The sequence below is a fragment of the Myotis myotis genome, unplaced genomic scaffold (assembly GCF_014108235.1).
Source record: "Myotis myotis isolate mMyoMyo1 unplaced genomic scaffold, mMyoMyo1.p scaffold_m19_p_11, whole genome shotgun sequence".
Taxonomy (NCBI): Eukaryota; Metazoa; Chordata; class Mammalia; order Chiroptera; family Vespertilionidae; genus Myotis; species Myotis myotis.
Genome location: NW_023416315.1, coordinates 9,930,621 through 9,954,809, shown reverse-complemented (window position 1 = coordinate 9,954,809; position 24,189 = coordinate 9,930,621). Strand labels below are relative to the sequence as shown.

The following is a 24,189-nucleotide window of genomic DNA, read 5'->3' as shown; positions in this document are numbered from 1 at the left end:
CCTGGCCTGCGCCCTCTCGCAATCTGGGACCCCTCGGGGGATGTCGGAGAGCCAGTTTCAGCCCGATTCCACAGGCCAGGCCTAGGGACCCCACTGGTGTATGAATTTGTGCACTGGGCCTCTAGTTTTCTTAAACGAATCCAGAAAAGGTTGGGCTTCAGACATAGTACATGAGGAATTCACGTTTACTTCTTGGTAGTTCTCTTGGTTCTGTCTTTCTCTGTTTGGCTTTATCTTTAGCATAGTAGTGAGATTGTTGTGGCTGTTCCATGCATCATAGTGAAACAAAATTCCCTAGAGCAAGAAGGATCACCTTTTAAGAAGTATATCTCACTAGCCCAAATTGAGCTACATACACATTGCCAAGTCCATTACTGAAAAGAGGAGTGAAATTACCAGTGACTTAGACCAGGGTTGTAGGAATGTTGGAGAATCACCTATATTTATTATTAAGCATTCATTAAAAAATAAAACAAAAAGTTGACAAAAGAAAGAATCAGAATTATTGAATTTAAAAACATGATTGCAAAAAAAAAAAAATGTGGATGGGCTGTAATATAGAATATCCACAACTGAAGATCAAATTAATGAGCCGGAGTATCAAGCTAAGACATGCTAGGGATGATCCTCCCTAGAACTCACCACTAAAAAAAAGGGGACATATGTAATACTTTCAACAATAAAGATTTAAAAAAAAAGAGAGGGAAAACTAACTAACTAAAATTAAGTAGAAAAAAACATAAAATGAAAATTAAGAAATAGAGAGTAGATTTAGATATTCCAACTGTTCATCTGATAGGAGTTCCTAAAGGAGAGAATGGAGAGGAAGAAATAAATACTAGAAGTTTTCCCAGGGTTGAAAGAGACATGAGTCTCTTCTAATTAAAGAGGTCCATGGAAAGCAAAGCAATATATATGATAAAAGATTTACTATTGAAATACATCAAAGTGATATTTCAGAATTTTAAATTTTATTGGAAATCTAGATTTATTTTTATTGAAGAACTAACAAAAACAGATTGTCTACTAGTAAAAAGAAAGAGAACCAGACTGGTGTCAGACCCCCCACCATTAACACTGAATGCTAAAACTTTCTGCAAAATTTAAGGGAAATAATTTTGACCTTAAAATGCCATAGTCAGTGTGTTACAGTGTAGTTGTGTTCCCTTGGCCTTCTTGCTTTGAGGCATGGCTCTTCCCTGAGAACACTGATTGCCCTGCATCCCTCGCAAGCAATAGCTCTTTTGTCCCCCTTGCATCAGTGGGCCTGGAGTCTAGTTAGGTGTCCTTAATCTTTCTTTTCACTTTCAGGCCATTCTTGTTGCCTCCTTAAAGCTGCATAGCTTTCAATTAGAAAGTAAAAGAAATAAAATAATAAAAAGCAAATAACAAAGCACCATACCAAACACACACACACACACACGCACGCACGCACACGCACACCTGCATAGCTTTGACTCTCATGTCATCAGACTGTATCACTCATTTCCCCCTGTTGCAGTTATTTACTGATCTCTGAGTTATTCTTCCTCCTTCACTGTCCCCACCATACGCTGCCTCCTACCCATTCTTGGAAGATTTTAATTCCTGGCTTTCACTCTCTCCTATTTCTATCTTTTTTTTTTTTTTTAAATATATTTTATTGATTTTTTACAGAGAGGAAGGGAGAGAGATAGTTAGAAACATCGATGAGAGAGAAACATCGATCAGCTGCCTCCTGCACATCTCCCACTGGGGATGTGCCCGCAACCCAGATACATGCCCTTGACCAGAATCAAACCCGGGACCTTTCAGTCCGCAAGCCGACGCTCTATCCACTGAGCCAAACCGGTTTCAGCTATTTCTATCTTGATGTCAACATGCCTGTGGATGATCCTTCAAATCTTGGCTTCATTGTTTCTTGACCACTTCTCTAATGCTCTTATCTTCCACCTCATCTCAGCTACTTTTGCTCTTGTAAATCCCTGGACTTAAATATCAATCACATACTCTCCCCCCTCCCCCAATGGCAACTGAAAGCATACTATTTATACTACTTGAAAACCCCCTCTTAAGTTTGCAGCTCACTCCCTTTAGTACTCAGACTCCAATTACCTTTTCCATAATCACTCCCTCACTCGCTTATATACATATTCAACTTCCTTGTCACTCTCTTGCTTTCCTGTACTCGGCTGAAAAAACAACATATTTTTTAAAAAATGAGAAAAGTATATGCATTATTTTGTAGGCGTTTACGTTTATGTGAAGAATAATACATAGGCTTTGTGTGGGTCTTTCCTCAAAATTAGTTTGGAGTTTTTCGTATTGTATCATATAGTTCTAATTAATTCAATTGCTGAATTATGCAAATATGCAACTTATGCATTCTTTCTCCTATTGGTGGTCAGATTGTTGCCAGCCTTTTGATTACTACAAAGAACATTCTTGAATATGTCTCCACACAAATTCGAGTGCATGTATTTCTCTAGGTTACCTATGTTTTCAAATACTTTGTCATAGAGTTCATCATCCTGTGTTTGTGAGAATTTCAAAGCCTTTACTGGTATTAATATAATTTCTTCATCTTAAACCTCAGTATACCAGGAAAACCAGTCATCATTTGTTATGTGTCCAATGGACCTTTTTAATTTTTAAAAATAATTCTGTATTTAGTGAAAAGGTAGAGAATAAAGAAATAAACTTTAATAGAAATTCTAATAAGAATGTAAACATAGAAAACACAACTTTTAAAAAATATTTTTTCTGGTTTTGAAGACATTTAATACACAAAATGGTTATCATCCCTTAAACACAATTGGGTGTTCAACTATCATGAACCTAGAATATAATCACCTTATGAACCGTGACTCAATTTCAAATGTATCTTTAATGGGCTCTCGCTTATTATCAATTTTTATTTTGTACTTGCATATTCAAAATGTAATACATTTAAGAACTCTGATGTCACTTTTTTTTTAATCCTTACCTGAGGATATTTTTCCATTGATTTTTAGAGAGAGTGGAAGGGAGAGGGAGAGATAGAGAGACACATCAATTGGTTGCCTCCCACATGCGCCCAGATTGAGCCTGCAACTGAGGTACATGCTCTGGATCCGAATCGAATCCGGGACCCTTCAGTCCAGGCTGATGCTCTACCCACTGAGCCATACAGGCTAGGGCTGATGTCACATTTTTATTGGAGAGGATGGCCACCTTTTTTGCTTCATAATTGCAAAAACATTTTCACTTTGATTTCTAAACACCTATCAGAATGGTAAACCCAATTGATTTTTCACTCTTATATAATCTATTTACCCCCTCCCCCCCACCCCAGTTTGGTTGGATATCTTTATTTCAGTTATGTTTGGCTAGAATAAGTAATGAAATTTGGAGATACAATAAATTCTCAGAGAAACTGATCTGATCATCAGGCTTATTCAGCTTAAGTTGTACCTGACTTTACTTCATCTTTTTTTTTAAACATGTATTTTTTATTGTTGATAGTATACAGATATCTATTTGCCCCCTCCCCCCTTCCCAGCCTCTACCCACCCACTCTAGGCTTTCACTACCCTATTGCCCGTGTCCATGGGCTATGAATATAAGTATATAAGTTCGTTGGTTTATCTCTTCTCGTCCCCCCAACCCCACATGGAGGTATGTCAGTCTGTTCCATGCCTCCATACCTATTTTGTTGGCCAATGCATTTTGTTCATTAGATTCCACAGATGAGATCGTGTGATATTTATCTTTCTCAGATTGCCTTATTTCACTTAGCATAGTATTTCCCAGGTCCATCCATGCTGTCCAAAAGGGTAAGAGATCCACAGCTGCATAGTATTCCATGTTGTAAATGTGCCACAGCTTTTTTTATCCATTCAACTACCGATGGGCACTTGGGCTGTTTCCAAATCTTAGCTATTGTAAATAATGCTTCTATGAACATAGGGGTGCATATAGTCTTTCTGATTGGTGTCTGGGTATTTTTTGGACATATTCCCAGAAGTGGGATTGCTGGGTCAAATGGAAATTCCATTTTTAATTTTTTGAGGAAACTCCATACTGTTTTTTATAGTGGCTGCACTAATCTGCATTCCCACCAGCAGGGAACTAGTGTTCCCTTTTCTCCACATCCTTGCCAACACTTGTTGATTTTTTTGACGATAGCCATTCTGACAGGTGTGAGGTGATACGTCATTGTGGTTTTAATTTGCATTTCTCTGATGATTAGTGACTTTGAGTATTTTTTCATATGTCTCTTGGTCATTTGTATGTCCTCTTTGGAAAAATGTCTACTCAGGTTTTCTGCTCATTTTTAAATTGGATTGTTTGTTTTCCTTTTGTTGAGTTATATGAGACTATATATTTAGAATATTAACCCCTTATCAGATGTAACATTGGCAAATATGTTCTCCCGAACAGTGAATTCCCTATTCATTTTGATGATGGTTCTTTTGTTGTGCAAAAGCTTTTTATTTTGATGTAGTCCCATTTGTTTATTTTCTCCTTAAAAAAAAATATTTTATTGATTTTTTACAGAGAGGAAGGGAGAGGGATAGAGTTAGAAACATCCATCAGCTGCCTCCTGCACACCCCCTACTGGGAATGTGCCTGCAACCAAGATACATGCCCTTGACCGGAATCAAACCTGGGACCCTTCAGTCTGCAGGCCGACACTATCCACTGAGCCAAACTGGTCAGGGCTGTTTATTTTCTCCTAGTTTCTTTGCTTCAGGAGATATATCCATAAACATATTACTACGTAAGATGTCTGATACCTTAATGCCTATATTTGCCTCTTTTTTATGGTTTCATGCCTTACACTTAAGTCTTTTATATCCATCTTGAGTTTATTCTTGGGTATGGAGTTAAGTTGGTGGTCTAGTTTCATCTTTTTGCATGTGTTTGCCCAGTTTTCCCAGCACCATTTGTTAACAACATTGTTTTTACTCCATTATGTTCTTACCTCTTTGTCAAATATTAATTGACTGTAATGGTGTGGGCCAATTTCTGGGGTCTCTGTTCTGATCCATTGGTCTATAATATAAGCTTGTACTTACACCAGTACCAGGCTGTTTTGGTTATAATGGCTTTGAGGTATAGTTTGATATCCAGTATTGTGATCCCTCCTACTTTGTTCTTCTTTCTCAAGATTGCTGCAGCTATTCAGGGTCTTTTATGGTTCCATATAAATTTTTGGAGTATTTGTTGTAGCTCTATGAAGTATGCCATTGGTATTTTAAAAGGGATTGCACTGAATCTATAGATTGCTTTGGGCAGTATAGACATTTTAATGATGCTAATGCTTCCAATCCATGAACATGGTATACACTTCCATTTGTTTATATTTTCCTTTCTTTTTTTCAATGTCCTATTTTCCCAGTACAGGTCTTTTACCTCCTTTGTTAAGTTTATTCCTAGCATCTTATTTTTTGTTGTTGTTACAATGGTAAATGGGCTTGCTTTTTTCATTTCTCTTTCTGGGAGTTCATTATTGGTTTATGAAAATGCCATTGATTTCTGGATGTTGATTTTGTATTCTGCTATGCTGCAAATTCATTTATTAAGTCTAGTAGTTTCTGGTCGAGTCTTTAGGGTTTTCTATATACAATATCATCTGCTTCCTCCTTTCCAATGTGGGTGCCTTTTATCTGTTCTTGTCTCATTGCCATGGCAAGGACTTCCAATACTATGTTGAATAAGAGTGGTGAAAGCAGATATCCTTGCCTTGTTCCTTTTCTTAAGGGAAACGCTTTTAGTTTTTGCTCATTGAGTATGATGATGGCTGTAGGTCTGTCATATATGCCTTTTATTATGTTGAGGTATGATCCCTCTATTCCCACTTTACTGAGTTTTTATCAAAAAATGCTTTTTCTGTATCTATTGATATGATCATGTGGTTTTTATCTTTCAATTTATTTATGTGAAGTACCACATTTATTGATTTATGAGTATTGTACCAGCCTTGCATCCCTGGAATACATCCCACTTGATCATGGTGTATGACCTTTTTAATATTCATCTATTTACTTGAATCACTTTTGAATATATACCTTCCTTTAGTATTTGCCTACTTACAAACACTATCATGTAAATTATGATGAACAAACATAAAAGATGTTGTCATAAAGTATTGTGTGATTAAGTCCTTTCTTTTGGATGACTGACTGGATGAGAGTATGTATTCCTTTTGTCCTTAGAAATATATATATTGTCTGCTCATTGAATTTTGAATTTGAGAAAATTTTCTGTCTGAGATTTTACTTTATGAGTTCTGAGTACTGATTTGTTTAAAAATTATGAAGCATCTGTTAACATGTTTTGGCATTATGGGTGAAAAAAGAAAAACACTAAATTCCTAATTGTGCCCAAATAAAAGCTTAAAAGACATTTACAACCTGGCTGGGTGGCTCAGTTGACTGGAGCAATATCCCCTACATCAAAAGGTTATGGGTTGGATCCTTGGTTGGGGCACAAGCAGGAGGTAACCAATTCATGTTTCTCTAACATCAATGTTTCTCTCTTTCTCTCCCCCTTTCTCCTAAAAAAAAAAAATCAATAAAAATATATCATTGGTTGAGGATTAAAAAACATTTACATAAATTATGTCTCCAGATTTCTTTTATACCAGTGGTTCTCAACCTTGGCTGCACATTAGAATCACCGGGGAATTCTTTTTAAAATCCTGATTTCTGGGCCTCATCCTCCGGAAAGTCTTTCTTTGTTATGTGGTGGGGCCACATTAGTAACAAAGAAATAGAATTTCCGGAAGATGAGGCCCAGAAATCAGGATTTAAAAAAGATTCCCAGGTGATTCTAATGTGCAGCCAAGATTGAGAACTACTGCCTAGACTAGAGGCACCTATTTTCCCCACACAATTTTAGGAGACCCCTGACTGGGGTGGAGCAAGGGGGTAGCATGAGTGCTACCCTCATGCTGTGCCCAGGGCTCACTGTTACTCTGCTTCCAGCCCTGCCCAGAGTGCTCACAAGTGCACACGAACAAAAGACAACTTTCGAAGCCATGCCAAAGACACCCTAGGAATCTGGGTAAGACTTCTCTTGTAGGCAGGTGGAATTTGCATTTCATGAAATTCTCCAGGTGACTCTGAGGATGAACCAGGTGAGGAGAATCACCTTGCTCAGAAATATGATTCAAAATTGGAAATTGCATAGATATCTTGAAGATGATTATATAGTGATTTAGAAATGTATTTGAAAAGTATTTATGTTTGTTACAAAATTAGAAGAGAATATAAAAATCTGACATGGAAGAACTAATCTTAAGTAGTTTTCTACAGTTAAATGCACTATGTCCTTAGATTACATTTTATGGGCATTTACACCTATACCTACATGTAATTATATGTTCTGCTTTTAAGTATTGTTTAAGCCAGTGGTCAGCAAACCGCGGCTCACGAGCCACATGCGGCTCTTTGGCCCCTTGAGTGTGGCTCTTCCACAAAATACCACGTGCGGGCACGCACATATAGTGCGAAGTTGACTTAAAACTTTAAGTAAAGTTTATTAAGTTAATTTTAGGGAACATTGTGGAGTGAAAGAAGATGTAGTGTTGAGGATTGAAAAAGGTATGTTGAGATGGTTTGGACATATAGAGAGGATGAACGAAAGGAGATAGACGAAACAAGTATACAAGATGAGTGTGGATGGGAGAGTTGGAAGGGGTGGCCTCAGTGAACGTACCTCAACCAGACTGAGGACGTTTTTAGCAAAGGCCAGCTTAGGAGTACCCTAATTAAGTTAATAACAATGTACCTACCTATATAGTTTAGTTTAAAAAATTTGGCTCTCAAAAGAAATGTCAATTGTTGTACTGTTGATATTTGTCTCTGTTGACTAATGAGTTTGCCGACCACTGGTTTAAGCTATTTATCAAGCTAAGATTCACATTTTAACATCTCTGAAATTAGGATGCATCTTATAATCAATGGCATATCATAGTTTATTCTTTTTGGCATAACATAATTTAGTTGGCAATGTTTTTCTTTTTACTAAGTGATATATAATGGCGAATCATATAATAATAATGTCTTACATTAGAAAAAATTATATTTGCCTATGGAAATTAAAAGCAAAAAGATAGTCATTAGTAATTTCAGGGCTTATGCAAGGTATCCTGACGGCTATTATGTTTTATGACTACTACTGATGACTATTGTTTTATTTACAGTAAAACCCACACTATACTTGTTAATTTTTAAACCTAAATATATAGTAAGAATGGAAAAAGCAGATAAATAGCTCAGAGACAATAAGCAGGAGCCTTGGACCAGGTAAAATTTTAATATGAATTTACAGAATCTAATAATGAACCTGGCAAAGGTTAATAAAAAAATATTTCACCCAAGAATCTGAAAAATGCTCTAGAAAATATAAAATCATGAACTCACCTCTGAAATATGATCTTTCAACTTGAAGATGTAATGTTAATTTGTGAGAAATAAAAAAGTAATACACTTGTTCTAATTTTAACTTTCTCCTTGAAATCATGCAAATTCTGCTACTCAGACAGGTTTTAGACGTATTCATCAGGCTCTTTACCATTATTGATAATGGTGAAGACAGTTTGCTTGACATCAGATTCACCAAAACCCGTAATGCTTGAATATGCTAAGATAGATGAGGTCAGCAACCTTCCAATTAGTTGCCTAAAAATAAGGGTCTTTCCCTCAGGCTCTCTTTGCTTTACTTTCACACTACTCAACTACAGGAAAAATGGTTTTTTGAATAGTCAGGTGACAGAAAAAGCAAAGTCATTATACAAAACCTGTCATCACTCTGTCTTCCTACTTGACAATACATCTAAATTCTGAACATCTCCACATTGGCCAATATAACCCATTTCTAAGACCACATCTCAACCACAATGAAAATACATTACCTTCCACCATACTTCCTTGGTGGAAAGGAAGGAAAGATCTACTCAAGTTCAAAGGGAAGGGACCTAAGTTCACGTCTTGATGGGGGTAGTGGCAAGGTTCTAGAAGAGTATGTGAGACCTGAAATATTATTGGGGTAATTTTTGAAAAATACACTGCCATAGGTATTTTTTTTTTTAAGTGGGATAGGATGATTACATAATGGCAGAAGAAAAATGGAGAACTGGCATAATCCACTGGTCATGGAGGTGGTCTTTAAAGGCAGATCAGTTTTAACAAAGAGTACAGAGGGGAATTGAGGATCTGGCTCTGGGTCCCTTAAAGCTTTCTGTGCCTGCATATCCCTTGGAAAAGTTGGATATTGTTGCCTGAAGACACAACTATAGATTATTTTTACATTCTTTAATTATATAAATATTTAAGATGCATACGTAAGTATAAATTTTTCTAATGAAATTATTTAGCAGGTAAAAGTGTGTATTCTGAAACACTAAAAAAACAACCATTTTTCATTTAAAAGAATAATCCACTTTTTTTCATTCAGCTAAACAAAAGTAGGCTAATAGAAACAAACCAAAATATCAATGTCAAAAGAACTTTGATAACTGACATGACCAACTAGAGTATACAGCAATGTATCTTTTCTGATAACAAAAAGTGTTTCTCTTAAAAAAATTAGAAAAAGTCAGACCTCTGGAAGTATATGTTGGTAACTTAACAGGAAAAATAAGTTTTACATTTAGTTGTTTAACATTACACTTAGAGTAAAATAAAATGCACATAAACTATTAGAAGTTAAAATTTGAAAGTCTTCCAAATATATATTTTAGCACAAAAATACTCCTTGACTTCCTTTATCATTTTTGCCAATAACCCAGTGATCTCTGAGTTGCTTTAATAGTTATTTCCAAAAGCTATTTCCTAAAGATAATATTTCTTACCTATGAAGTTCAATAAAAGATTTAAAAAAGTAATACACTTGTTCTAATTTTCATTATACGTCATGACCTTGAATCATTTGGAAAGACGAGATGTTAGGGAATAAAGCCATTTCCTTTAATATACTGGGGGAAAAGTATTTACTATTTTTTAATATACAGGATATAAGGGCAGAACGATATAGTAGATATAATCAGAATGTCTGCATTTATTCACCTAATATTGATTAAGCACCTACTTTTTTTCCAGGCATCATTCTAAGAGCTGAGGATATTGGGGTGAATGAGAAATAGCCACAAACTGTGTGAGTGCTCACCATGTGCCAGGCTCTGGCCGAACAGGGTCACACATGTAAACCCATTTAGTCCTCAAATACAGCACCTCTATGACACGGGTGCTGTTAATGTCTTCATTTTACATGAGAAAACTGAGGCATAGAGAAGTTAAATAACTCATCCAACTAGTATTTGGCAGTAGTACTCCTGGGTATCATGGAGTTTTTATTAATCTAAAGTCCTTCCCTTCTCATTTTCTTCTTTGCCTATGTGAAGACCTAACAAAATTAACTGAGTATGGCTCAACTAGGTGGTGTGATCATTTCATTTTTGGACATTTATTTCTGGGAACGTGTAAACAAAATTTTAACTAGCTCTATTTTCATGTATTGTGACCTCAAAATATTTAAAAAGCCTGGATGTTATAAGACTTGATTTTTTAAAAATAAAAAAAAAATCCCTTCATATTTTTCTCTTCATTACTGTATGTAAATATTCATAACATTTCTCTCGGTGGAAAACCACTTCTCTACTTCAGGTAGGCATAGTGGGGCTAAAAATCACAGCTCCATCTCATTCAGGGGAGTGTTCACTGTTCAAACTAATTAGGCCTCATACCTTGGACAGTTACTGGAAAAGGACTACACAAACACAACCTAAGGAAGCACGGCCAACCTGCCTTCCCTGGATTCCTAAGGTGGGAAAGGTCCTCTTCACAGGGGAAGTGAATAGAGACTGCCAGCAGCCATCTTTCTTAGCCTCAAGAGAAAATGACTCCACATACTGAGTAATGTAGAGACATTCAGACACAAAATTCTTTGACCTCGCTATGCAAGAAATAGGTATGTTCTTGCCTTTTCCAGTTAAATAAGGGTTCAAAACTCTTTACTTAAGCTTGAGTTTCTGTGGCTTCCAGTCAAGTTCCGATGCATTTTAACAAAAGCATTACAGAAAATATGCACAGAAAACAATGGTTATAACAGACAGGAACAGAACTCTCCTTTATTCTCTTCCTTGACCCCTCTTTCCCTGGGTGAACAAATATCGAACTGTCTATAGCTCAAAGGATGGTTTATTAATTTATTTTCAAAAGTAGTAGGCAAAATATTTACTTACGAATTCTGATGACAAAGCATTAATTTAATACTTCTATTCCTTTAGCATATGACAAAAGCACAATATAGCTAGGAAGACAAAATGTTTTATTTTAAAACACTGGAAAAACATTAAAAGACAAATGTCCATTATATAACCAAGAATGTTAAATAGTTGGAAACTGTAAATCTTCTAAAATGTGGTAGGCACTTTCAGAGAAATATTGCAAATTATCCTACCATATTTCTTTTCTCATACCCACAATATTTGACATGATGAAAAATACCAAGAAGACTCAACTAATTATTCAGTCAGAGTCACCATGTCAGGGTTCAACTTAGGCACACAAGTGAGTTTTGTCCAAGATGTTCCTGACACATGAAGCTTCCCGTTGAATTTCAGAAATGTTAACAAAAGTATCTTCCTTTTTTGCCTGTGAATGTTTGAGTATTGCTGTACTGTTGGCTTATGTCCACTACAGACACTGGTTCTAGGCCAGCCCAAGGGTCTTCAAGCATTGAAGGTTTGAAATAACTTTCCAACTCATTAGACATTCTTTTTTCTCTACCACGCCCTGATCCAAAGGGTGTAGATGTCCTTGGAGAACCCTTTAGGAGAAAAATCATCAGTTAAAAAAAACATTTCCTAGGGATGACTGGTACTTTCGAAAAGGTCGTAAGGGTCACACTGCCAGTTTCAAGTTGATGTGCCTTTGAAGCCAAATACGTTCAATTGCAAACTCCATCTGTATTTAATCTAGTGTTTTTGTTTTTAAAATGTATTTAAACCAACTTGGTATGCTCTTCTATTATTAATTCCATGCTCACGGTCACCTCAAAATACTTTGGGTTTTCTAACTTTGCAGAACTACCAACTGGTGGTGAAATTAAGAAACAATTGTATTTCATTTTTTCTCCCCCTCAAAATGCCCCTATTTTCTGGGGGGATTTAAAACTTGTAAACCCTACAGCTTAAAGATTTCTAGAACCTTCCCATCTTCATTAGCTCTAGATTTAAAGGGACGGGGTTGACTTAGCATAAGCAAAGATGGCAAGGCATCGAGTACACGCGAGTTGCAAGCCACCAATCCTGCGCCCACCGGAAGCCCCCTCTCCCGCACCCGCTCTCACTGAGGGGAACAGGAAGCGGCCGCCAGCACCGAGCTTCCCCGGACAACCCTTGGGGCGGAAGCCAGTGCGGTTCGCAAACAAAGCCGGGGAAGGAAAGGGGGGAGGGTGCAGGAGCTAGGACCCCGCAACCGAGCCGACCGCTGTGCCGGGAGCCGGAGCTGTGCGCCTGGAGGCCGGGCTCGGCATAAATGCACTGAGACGGGCTGACGAGACCTCCGACAACGGGGAGAGACCTGGGGGCAGCCGAGGGCTCTAGAAAGAAAGGCTTTGCTCGGGGAACCTGGAGACCGTTACTTAACTTCTCTGAGCCTCAGTTTATTCGTCTGCCAAGAGGGGCTACCAAGCGATAGTCTCACCTCAGAGAGGATCGAAAAATAAAAAATAATCCACGGACAGGGATTACTGGTACCGTGCCTGCCATACAGTAAGAACTCCGCCAACGCTGGCCATGTGTTACCTGGGGGTGGGCCTGCTGCCCCGGGGAGTAGCCGAATTGCTGCTGGGACCCCGCGGGGGACCTGGAGTAGGAGCCAGGGTAGCCGCCAGGGGACGGAGACCCGAACCGGCCCCCGGGGAAGCTGCCGCCGTGTCGCGGAGAGTGGCTGCTCCCATAGGGCCTACACCGGGGCCCGAACGACGGCGTGTGATGCGGGCTCCCGTACCCGTCCCGAGGGGAGGGAGGCCGCGGCCCGCCTCCGCCCGGGGTACCCCGGTAGCTGCTCCCGCTGCTCCAACCTCCTACCCCCGGGCCGGGGTAAGGAGGAGTCGGAGGTCGGAAGTTCTGTCGGTGCATGTCGGCAGAGGAAGGCCTCACTCCCGCGTCCCCGGAACTGTCTGAACTGAGCCACCGGGGAGAGCTGGTGGTCCCATACCAAAGCAGTCCCCCGGCTGCCGGAGCCGCACAGCACATTGGTTCCGGCTCCCCAAAGGTTCCGTTAGGAGCAGGGGAACAAGTGGGGCAGTATTTATTTCTATTGATTTCAGAGAGGAAGGGAGCGGAAGAGAGATAGAAACATCAGTGATGAGCGAGAATCATTGATCGGCTGCCTTCCGCACGCCCCACACTAGGAATCGAGCCCACAACCGGGCACGTGCCAGGAATGGAACCGTGACCTCCTGGTTCAGAGATGGACGCTCAACCACGGAGCCACGCCGGGCGGGTTATTTAATGGGGTAAAGAACCAGCGAATTAAAGAAAGGCAGGAGGAAGAAGAGGACACTAGAGAGGCCGGACGCCCGGCTCGGAAACCGCCTGTACAGTCTGGCGGCGCCTGGTCGGGGCAGCTGGTGGGACACCTGCCCAGCCAGTGACGCGAGCGGGTGAGCTCCGCCCCGCGCTCCCGCCCCCGCCCAGGCGGGGAGAGCTCCGCCCCGCGCTCCCGCCCCCGCCCGGGCGGGGAGAGCTCCGCCCCGCGCTCCCGCCCCTGCCCGGGCGGGGAGAGCTCCGCCCCGCGCCCCCGCCCCTGCCCTGGCTGGGAGAGCTCCGCCCCGCGCTCCCGCCCCTGCCCAGGCGGGTGAGCTCCGCCCCGCGCTCCCGCCCCTGCCCGGGCTGGTGAGCTCCGCCCCGCGCTCCCGCCCCCGCCCGGGCTGGTGAGCTCCGCCCCGCGCTCCCGCCCCCGCCCGGGCTGGTGAGCTCCGCCCCGCGCTCCCGCCCCTGCCCAGGCGGGTGAGCTCCGCCCCGCGCTCCCGCCCCCGCCCGGGCTGGTGAGCTCCGCCCCGCGCTCCCGCCCCTGCCCGGGCTGGTGAGCTCCGCCCCGCGCTCCCGCCCCCGCCCGGGCTGGTGAGCTCCGCCCCGCGCTCCCGCCCCTGCCCAGGCTGGTGAGCTCCGCCCCGCGCTCCCGCCCCCGCCCGGGCGGTCCCGGCGGCGGGGGGCGTTCCCCGCGGCTGCAGGTCGCGCGGGCGCCGGGCTCACTCCCGCTGGGGCCGCGGTGTCGCAGAGGCTCGAGATGCTGGCTGCGCTGGCGCGGGTGGCTGCTCTGCGGAGGACCGGCTGTGTGCGCGGCCCGGGCGGCAGGAGGCAGCTGTGGACCGGCCCCCCGCAGTCAGGTACCCCCACGGCTCGGTCTGGGCGGCGAAGCGCACCTCGCCCCAGCCTCCAGCCTCCGGCGGCGCCCGGAGCCAAGTGCCCGAGCCTTCCGAAACTCCTGCTCGCCCCGCCGCCCGCCCTCGGGGCTGTCCGCCTCCCCGCGCCCGGGCTCGGGGCCTCGGGGCTGGCGTCGTCCGCTCCACGGCCGCCCCAGCTGCCCGGCGTGCGGCCCGGGGCTGGGAGCTTCCCGCTGCGGGTCCGCCCCCCGCTCCGCCCTGGGCTACCCGCTCTCTCCTCCTTTAAATAACTTTAACAATGTGCACCCGCATTTCAGAAGGGGGTGCAGAGTGCATCTCTAACTTGGAGAGTCTCTGCAAACAACTGCCGGACTTTACCCCTCTTTTGGATTAGCAGGCGAGGGAGGTGGCTAGGAAGCAGGAGGACTGATTTTCAAAGAACAAAATTTGGCCAACGCGCTCACTTATCGTTTCACAGACTTTTCGTTATAAAGAAAAATGTGATAAATCAAGAACGACACCCAATGTATAATAAAATACGCCTTGGTATCAGACAGCTGTCCCGGAATTTGTTTAGGATTCGAAATTTAAATTGGCCACAGTTGTGTAGAACGTTCTTTACTCTTTCAGAATTTGGGGTTATAGTCACAGAAACCTTGAAACCAGCTTGTAGGAAACAGTCTTAAAGTGTTGGCGGCGGGAATGTCACCAGGTGTTCGACTCCTGGGGTCCCTGGGCCTGGGTTCAGCAACCTGGGTCCTTGCGTTCTGGCTAAGAAAGAATTCAGAGGCCAGACTCAAGACGCAAACTATACGGTAACCTTTATTTATAAAATCACAGAGGTGGAAGGAGTAATTCATAGAAGAAATACGCTTCAGTTATAGAGGCAAAGAAAGGGCCCTGGGAGCTTAGAAGGAAGGAAGGTAAAGTTAATGAACCTGGCAGGGGCGGGGGATGGTGAGGTGGAGGGAGAAGGTGGAGGCAATGGCCTGCTCCAGGGAAGGAGAGGCAGTGGGTCCCCGTCCTGTGGGTTTTAAGGGTAGAGCTTTTAGGGGAGGTCCCAGGGGAAGATCTCAATAGACTGTTCAACAGCTTTCCAGGTGTCCTTTCCGGGTCAGGGTCTCCACTGATTGATTGCTGGGCGCCAGGGCAGGGAGTCATTATTCAGTGTAGTTGGTCCTGAGGTCCGTGGGGCATTGCTTGTCTGTGTGGTTTTGCTGCTTTTCTGAGCTCAAGCTGAAATGCAACTGAGGCCTAGATGTTATCTCAAGGGAAGAATGGTCAGGGAGTCTAAACCACATGACCAGTGATATGCTAGGGGGCAATGGTCACCCTGGGAGCGAGGTGCCACCCTAGAATTGTCCTTTGCTAGGTACCCCCGGCTATCGCGCGCCGCCACCGCCCCCCCCACCTCTGTACCTGCCCCATCGTCCTTGCTCTGCTCATGTGTGTCTAACCACCTACCACAAAAGAACTTAAACTCATTCATTCTTTGCCTCATGGATAGCCTGTGCTTTTCAGCCTATACATGTTTTTGCAGCTGCCACTCCTCACTCTGTTTTGCAACATGCCTAGCCTAGAGTGTTAACGTAAGAAACATTTAAATATTTTTTTTTTTTTTTTTAGTTTATTGGAGCATAGTACTGGAAGTCCTAGCCAAAACAATCAGGCCAGAAGAAGAAATAAAAGGCATCCATGTTGGAAAGGAAGCAGTAAAACTTATTTGCAGATGACATGATACTGTATATAGAAAACTCTAAAGATTCCATAAAAAAAAAACTACTAGAACTTAACAAGTAAATTCAGTAAAGTAGCAGGATACAAAATAAATATCTAGAAGTCAATTGCATTTTTATACACCAATAATGAATTATCAGAAAGGGAAACTAATAAAACAATTTTATTCACAATTGCTTCAAAAAGAATAAAATACCCAGGGATACATTTAACCAAGGATAGAAAGGACTGGTACTTGGAAAATTATAAGACACTGAAACAAGAAATTGAAGAAGATACAAATAAGTGAAAGCATATACCATGTTCATAGATAGAATTAACATCATTAGAATGTCCTTACTACCCAAAGCAATCTACAGATTCAGTGCCATTCCTATCAAAATGCCAATGGTGTATTTCACAGAACTAGAACAAAAGTTATATGGAACCACAAAAGACTCCAAATAGTAACAGCGATCTTGAGAAAGAAGAACAAAGTTGGAGGACTCACGCTACCAGATATGTAACTATACTGCAAAGCCATGTAATCAAAACAGTGTGGTACGGCATAAAAACAGACATATAGACCAGTGAAACAGAAAAGAGAGCCCAGACATAAACCCATGCCTTTATAGCCACATGAATATTTGACCAAGGAGGGAAAAACATACAATGTGGTAAAGATAGTCTATTCAGTAAATGGTGTTGGGAAAATTGGACAGATGCATGTAAAACAACAAAACTAGACCACCTTCTTACACCAAACACAAGAATAAACTCAAAATGGACTAAAGACTTGAATGTTAGACTCAAAACCATAAAAACCCTAGGAGAAAACATAGGCAGTAAAGTCTTGGATATTTCTTGTAGCAATATTTTTTCCTGATATATTTCCTAGGGCAAGAGAAACAAAAAGGAAAATAAACAAATGGTACGACATTAAACTAAAGTTTTCCACAGCAAAGGAAACCATCAACAAAATGAAAAGACAACCCACTGAATGGGAGAACATATTTGTCAGTACATCTGATTAAAGGTTAATATCTGAACTTTATAAAGAACTTACAAAACTGAACACCAACAAACCCCCCAAACAATCTAATTTTTAAATGTATAAAGAACCCGAATAGACACTTCTCCAAAGAGGACATGTAGATAGCCAATAGACATATGAAAGGATGCTCAATGTCACTAACCATTGGAGAGATGCAAATTAAAACCAGAATGAGATATCATCTCACACCTGTCAGAATGATTATCATCAATAAATAAACAAAGACGTGTTGGCGAGGATGTGGAAAAGACAACCCTTGTTCACTGTTGGTGAGAATACAGACTGGTGTAGCTACTGTGGAAAGCAGTGTGGAGTTACCTCAAAAAATTAAACATGGAACTGCCTTATGACCCAGCAATTCCACTTTTGGGAATTTATTTGAAGAAACCTGAAATACTAATTCAAAAGAATATATGCACCCATTGTAGCATTATTAACAATAGCCAAAATTTGGAAGCAGCCCAAGCGTCCATCAGTAGATGAGTGGATAAAAAAAGCTGTGGTACATTTACACAATGGTATACTACTCTGCTGTAAAAAGGAAGAAAATTTCTCCTTTTGGGAGAGCGTGGATGGACCTGGAGAACATTATGCTAAGTGAAATAAGCCAGTGAGAGAAAGACAAGTACCATATGATTTCACTCATGTGGAATTTAATGGACATACTGAACTAACAAACAAAACAAAGACAATCTCATAGATAGAGAGCAGGCAGACAGCTCTGGAGTAGGGATGGGAGTAAAGGGGTGGTGGAGGGGTAATGGTGGGGAGGGGAGGGGGATTGAGCAAAAAAGAAAAGAGAGAAAGTACTCATGGACATAGACAACAGTGTGGTGATTACTAAGGGGAAGAGGGTTTGGGGGGATAAATGATGATGGAAAAAATAAAAAAATTGTTTTTGCCTTGGGTTAATCTTGGGTTAATTGATTTCAATTAACTATTTATAGAGTACTTAGTATGTATAAAGCTTAGTGATCATCAGTGCAAAAGTACAAAATGGATAGGAGATAAATACTGTATAAATAATAAGAACCCAAAGCTGAATAAAGTGAATGTCTTAAGAACAACAACAACATCTGTGAGTTAAAGTCACAGAAATAATACCCAGTTAGAAAATAAGAAATAAATTCATTGAGAACTGGCAATTTAATGGGGACTTGAAGCATGGGTAGGATTTTAGCAAATGATGTTGGGAAAAAGTATATAATGAGAAGGAAGGAACATAAATTAGAGCTTAGAGGAGAGATAGATACAAGGGTAAATTCTTAGGCAAACATTTCAGTACTAGAGGCCCGGTGCATGAATTCGTGCACAGGTGGGGTCCCTAGGCCTGGCCGCCGATCAGGGCCAGGCCAATTGGGGCCTGCTGGCCACGGGGAGGGATGGGGCGCAGGAGTTGGCTGCCAGCTCCACAGAGGGAGCTGGCCTTTGGCCCCCCTCGGAAAGGGATCCACCACCACCTAATCCCGGTTCCCTGTCCCAGCCCAGAGCTGAAGGTGACGGTCACCAGCCAGTGCGGAAGCAACAGACGCCAGCTGCCAACACTGCTGGCCGGCTGTGGGAGGTTGGCTGTGGGGGTGCACTGACCACTAGTGGGCAGCTCCTGTGTTGAGCATCTTCCCCCTGATGGTCAGTGCGCATCATAGCGACTGGTCGACCGGTTGTTCTGGTCATTTAGTCCTAATGGTTGCTTAGGTTTTTATATATATAGATTAACATAGCATAGGATCAACTCTGTGGTATGTTGACAATTTCCCATTTCTTCAGACCTCTTTTGGAATGTCTGGTTCTGCTGTTTGCTTTAGTTCAAAAGCCATTCCTTGAATGTTCACGAAGTAATCAGCACTCTAAGTCACTCACAGAGATAAGTGTTCTCTTTTACTATGTGCTCAGAATTCTCATTAGAATCTTGGAGTGGTCTGCTCAGAAAACTGGAGCATCTTTCTGATGTGTCTTTGTATAGTTTTCCTTTTCATTTCTCCGTTGAAGATGAATGATTCAAAGAATCCAAATAATGCTTGTGAAAATATGCTCCATCTTAAGGGAAAGTGAAAATCACGCCTGACTCCAAAAGCTCTGGAAATGTCAGAATTTTCTGTGTATGGCAGTAGCTGTGATGTACCCACTCCTACAGGCTTCTCTCCCAGCCCACTTAGTGCCGCAGGAACTAATGAAGTCCATTAAAAAAATGTATCGAACATCCCTGGCTGAGTGGCTCAGTTAATTGGAGCATTGTCTGGTACACCAAAATGGTGTGGGTTTGATTCCTGGTTAGGGCTTATACCTAGATTGGTGGTTTGATATCTCTTTCTCTCTCTAAATCAATAAAATCATATCCTCAGGTGAGGATTTAAAAAAAAAATGTATTGAACCAATTAGTTTCATCATTTTTCTTCATAAGTTCAGCCTGATCTGAACTTTGTAAGCCATTTGACCGTAATTTGATTTTGTGATTTAATGTTGATGTTAGATATGCAGTGAATTAATGAGATAATTGCCAACCTATCTTCTTTTCTTTTTTAATCCTTACCAAGGACATGTTTTTTAATTGATTTTTTTAAGAGAAAGAGGAAAAGAGAGAGAGAAACATTAATGAAAGAGAGAAACATCAATCGCTTGCCCCCCACACACGACTGGGACCAGCTATGGGGATTGAACCTGCAAACCAGGTGTGCCCTGACTGGGAATCAAACCCGCCCTCTTTCAGTGCACGGATGATGCATCAGCCAACTGAGCCACACTGTCCAGGGCTGTCTTCTTATTTTTAAAGCTAATGGGTGGAAAGAAAAAGGAAATGCACAGATGATTGTAAATTGTTTAATAAACTTTAAAAAATCATTTTTTCTTCCTGTCTTAAATGTAGAACAAATATGCAGAGGTCTTTATTGTTATTTTTTTGTTAGAACTTTTTTCTTGTTTAGTTTACTTTTTATTTTATTTTTTTTAAAATATATTTTTATTGATTTCAGAGAGGAAGGGAGAGGGAGAGAGAGAATCATTGATCAGTTGCTTCCCCCATGCCCCCTTATCGGGGACCAAGTCTGCAACCTGGACATGTGCCCTTGACCGGAATCCAACCCGGGACCCTTCAGTCCGCAGGGTGACGCTCTATCCACTGAGCCAAACCAGCTAGGGCTGTTTAGTTTACTTTTTATTTGTTTTTTAAAGGCTGTATATTTTTAGAGCAGTGTCAGGTTCACAGGAAAATTGAGAGGGAGTTACAGAGATTTCCCGTATATTCCCTACCCCCACACATGCACAGCCTCCTCCAGAGGGTACTTTTGTTACGATTGATGAGCCTACATTGACACATCATAATCAGCCAAAGTCCATACTTTATATTAGGGTTCACTCTTGGTGATGTACATTCTTCGGGTTTGGAAAAATGTATAGTTACACATCAAACATTAGAGCATCATATAGAGTATTTTCAGTGCCCTAAAATTCCTCTGTGCTCAGCTTATATACCTCTCCACTTCTTACTTTTTATTTTTCAAACTATTGCAAGTGTAGCTGGTGACTTAATAGTGAATAATCTGGGATTGGGGGTTTTAATTTTTACAAACTGACTTAATTGGATCAGGTCAAGATTTCCGTGTTACATATAAAGCAGAAATAGTGTAAAAGAAAAACATTTTCTTTTGGTAGTAATAGAAATTGCTCAATACACAGTGTGAAGAAGTCTTGATTCTTTCTCCTGAAAATTAGTATTCAATACTCTTCAAGTGTTTTCCGTGTTTTGGCAGATACTGACAATGTGAAGCCATTGGAGGGTATAAAAGTTCTGGATCTAACAAGGTTTGTATTGGCCTATCTGTTTTTTGGTGGTTGAGTTTTAACTTCTCAAAAAATATTCATCTTTTATATTACAAGAGGGTGCTTATATGCTTAGTATCTAAATTTTGGAAAGAAAAAAATTCCTGTAATTTTATCATTCTAAACGACAATTAGTATAATACTTATGCATTTCTTTCCAACCTGCATATTTAAATATATTTTTAAAAACAAATATTTGAACCATATTGAAATGATAGTTTTACCCATATTTTAAATATAATGTTATATTTTTAATGTTTTCCTGTCATTCAAAAATCAACAAAAATATACAATATTTTATTATATAGTTGTCACAAAATTAATCATCCCTCAATATTTCACTATTATAAGGTAGGTTTCCTATTACATAAATCTTTGTCTCAGTAATTTTTTTTTAAAATATATTTTATTGATTTTTTACAGAGAGGAAGGGAGAGGAATAGAGAGTTAGAAACATCGATGAGAGAGAAACATCAATCAGCTGCCTCCTGCACACCCACCACCGGGGATGTGCCCGCAACCAAGGTACATGCCCTTGACCGGAATCAAACCCGGGACCCCCCAGTCCGCAGGCCGACGCTCTATCCACTGAGCCAAACCGGTGCTGGCAATCTCAGTCATCTTTTAACTTCTTCCTTAGGATAGATTTCTGGAAGTAGAATTACTACATCCAAGGGAATATACTTTTTAAAACTCTTGAAACATATGGCCAAATTACATTTTGGACAGTTTTATCAATTTTAATTCTTGCTATCATTATATAAGCTTGTCTGTGTTGATGGACTATTAAGAAAATTAATATAAAAATCTTCAAGGTGGTAATTTATATATCATTGTTTAACATTGTAGAGTATTGGCAGGACCTTTTGCTACGATGAACTTAGGAGATCTTGGAGCAGAAGTTATAAAAGTGGAAAGACCAGGTAAAATTATTGCTACCTTTAAAACATTAAAAACAAATGAAAAAGTATTTTTAATAGTTTAAAAAATGTCCACGTACCTGCATATGGGATGAAGAAAGAATTGAAATGAAATGATTTTCTCTTCTCCATTCCTTATTTTCTTCTGGACTTAGACTAATCATCTCTTTTTATTTTTATTTATTTTTTAAAAATCTTTATTGTTCAGATTATTACATTTGTTCCTCTTTTTCCCCCCCATAACTCCCCTCCTCCTAGTTCCCGCCCCACCCTCCGCCCTCACTCCCCACCCACTGTCCTCATCCATAGGTGCACGATTTTTGTCCAGTCTCTTCCTGTATCTCCCACACCCCTTTCCCCCCCAAGAATAGTCAGTCCATTCCCTTTCTATGTCCCTGATTCTATTATAATCACCAGTTCATTCTGTTCATCAGATTATTTATTCACTTGATTCTTAGATTCACTTGTTGATAGATGCATATTTGTTGTTCATAATTTGTATCTTTACCTTTTTCTTCTTCTTCCTCTTCTTAAAGGATACCTTTCAGCATTTCATATAATCCTGGTTTGGTGGTGATGAACTCCTTTAGCTTTTTCTTATCCGTGAAGCTCTTTATCTGACCTTCTATTCTGAATGATAGCTTTGCTGGATAAAGTAATCTTGGTTGCAGGTTCTTGCTATTCATCACTTTGAATATTTCTTGCCACTCTCTTCTGGCCTGCATGGTTTCTGTTGAGAAATCAGCTGACAGTCGTATGGGTACTCCCTTGTAGGTAACTGACTATCTTTCTCTTGCTGCTTTTAAGATTCTCTCTTTATCTTTTGCTCTTGGCATTTTAATTATGATGTGTCTTGGTGTGATCCTCTTTGGATTCCTTTTGTTTGGGGTTCTCTGCGCTTCCTGGACTTGTAAGTCCATTTCTTTCACCAGGTAGGGGAAGTTTTCTGTCATTATTTCTTCAAAAAGATTTTCAATATCTTGCCCTCTCTCTCCTTCTGGTACCCCTATAATTCTGATGTTGGTACGCTTGAAGTTGTCCCAGAGGTTCCTTACACTATCTTCATATTTTTGGAATCTCTTTTCTTTTTTCTTTTTCGGTTGGGTATTTTTTGTTTCTTTGTATTTCAAATCTTTGACTTGATTCTTGGGATCCTCTTGTCTGCTGCTGGATCTCTGTAAATTATTCTTTATTTCAGTCAGTGTATGCTTAATTTCTAGTTGGTCCTTTTTCATGTCCTCCATGGTCTCACTATACTTATTGAGGGATTCATTAAATTTATCGGCGGTTTCCATAAAATTCTTGAAAAACCTTATAAACGTGGCCTTGAACTCTATATCCAATCGTTTGCTTTCCTCCATTTCTGCCATTTGTGACCTGTTTCTTTGTCTCCGCATTTTGGCAGCTTCCCTGTGTTGATAGAGTGGCCCTGCACGCCAGGTGTCCTGTAGGGCCCAGTAGCTCAGTCTCCCCAGTTACCTGGGGTGGACACTCTTGGTGCACTCTTGGTGCCTTGGTTGTTGTAGAATCACTGGGAGGAATTGACCTCCAGGCCAATTGGCTGTGAGAATCAGCTGTGTCTAAAGTGGGAGAACTTCTGTGCTGAAGACACCCTTCTGGGGCAAGACTTGCTTCAGTGGGGCTTTGGTGCTCACTGAGTCTGCTCCCTGAGTGTGTCCCTTATGGATCTGAGGAGTTGCAATCTGGATGGTCCCCCTCTGACCACTGGGTACAGTGGCTCCTGGATCTAAGGAGGTGCTAATTCAGCCTCTGCCTGAGGCCACACAGCAGGAGCCACGAAGAGGCTCAGCTGTGAAGCAATGCAAGCCGCTGCGGGGCCTTGGGCCTTCTCTTGGAAGTTCCGGGTCTGCCTGGCTCGGCTGCAGTTAGGTACATTCACATGCAAAAGCCTCTGCCGCAGCCTGGGTGGGGCGGGGTCTCAGGGAATCAAAGGGCAGATCAAGGAGCTATGGCTGATTCTCCGCCTGGAGTCGCGGGTCTCAGTGACCCGCTAATTGTTGCAAGCACCTCTGACGGAAAGCCGCCTTCAAGTTCGCCCGCTGCCGGACAGATCAGCTTCTCCCCGTATGAGTCCTGGGTCCCCAGAGACTTCCCAGAACCGGAGTTCAGAGCAGTCGGGAGCTTGTGATTCAAAAAGACAGCCGCGTCCTCAGGTGCCACCCCCTTTACTCGCGTGCGCGCGCGAGCCGGCCGTACCTCTGCACTTGTACCTCTGCACTTCACCTCTGCAGCTCCTCTGGCTCTCAGCGTGCTTTTCTTTCCTTCTAGTTGTAGAATTTACACTCAGCCAGCCTTCCTGTT

The 24,189-nt window shown here is 41.5% G+C and overlaps 2 protein-coding genes across 6 annotated transcripts in view; one reads left to right on the top strand and one right to left on the bottom strand.

Moving 5' to 3' along the window:
- Window positions 1–11,278: 11,278 nt before the first annotated feature.
- Window positions 11,279–13,243, bottom strand: LOC118665965 (M-phase specific PLK1 interacting protein). Its single transcript, XM_036327442.1, has 2 exons — window positions 12,776–13,243; window positions 11,279–11,796 (listed from the first exon to the last, which is right to left on the bottom strand). The coding sequence occupies exons 1-2, from the start codon at window positions 13,226–13,228 to the stop codon at window positions 11,596–11,598; spliced, it is 654 nt and encodes a 217-aa protein (XP_036183335.1). The 5' UTR covers window positions 13,229–13,243; the 3' UTR covers window positions 11,279–11,595.
- Window positions 13,244–14,191: 948 nt separating this feature from the next.
- SUGCT (succinyl-CoA:glutarate-CoA transferase) overlaps window positions 14,192–24,189 on the top strand; it is a 556,817-nt gene continuing 546,819 nt past the window's right edge. For 3 of the 5 annotated variants that reach the window (XM_036327438.1, XM_036327440.1, XM_036327441.1), the window contains exons 1-3: window positions 14,193–14,364; window positions 20,878–20,929; window positions 21,797–21,870. In XM_036327438.1, coding sequence (XP_036183331.1) covers window positions 14,265–14,364; window positions 20,878–20,929; window positions 21,797–21,870 — 226 coding nt within the window. In that variant the 5' untranslated portion in view covers window positions 14,193–14,264. Of the gene's footprint in view, window positions 14,365–20,877; window positions 20,930–21,796; window positions 21,871–24,189 lie in introns of all 5 variants that reach the window. The other 2 variants (XM_036327439.1, XM_036327436.1) reach the window with 1 other exon arrangement.

Excerpts from the sequence above, each read along its gene's own strand:
- LOC118665965 (XM_036327442.1), bottom strand. The coding sequence starts at position 13,228 with ATGTGCTGTGCGGCTCCGGCAGCCGGGGGACTGCTTTGGTATGGGACC. Across the intron at positions 11,797-12,775 it reads GGCAGCAGGCCCACCCCCAG|GGTTCTCCAAGGACATCTAC; the intron begins GTAACACATGGC and ends TTTCTCCTAAAG.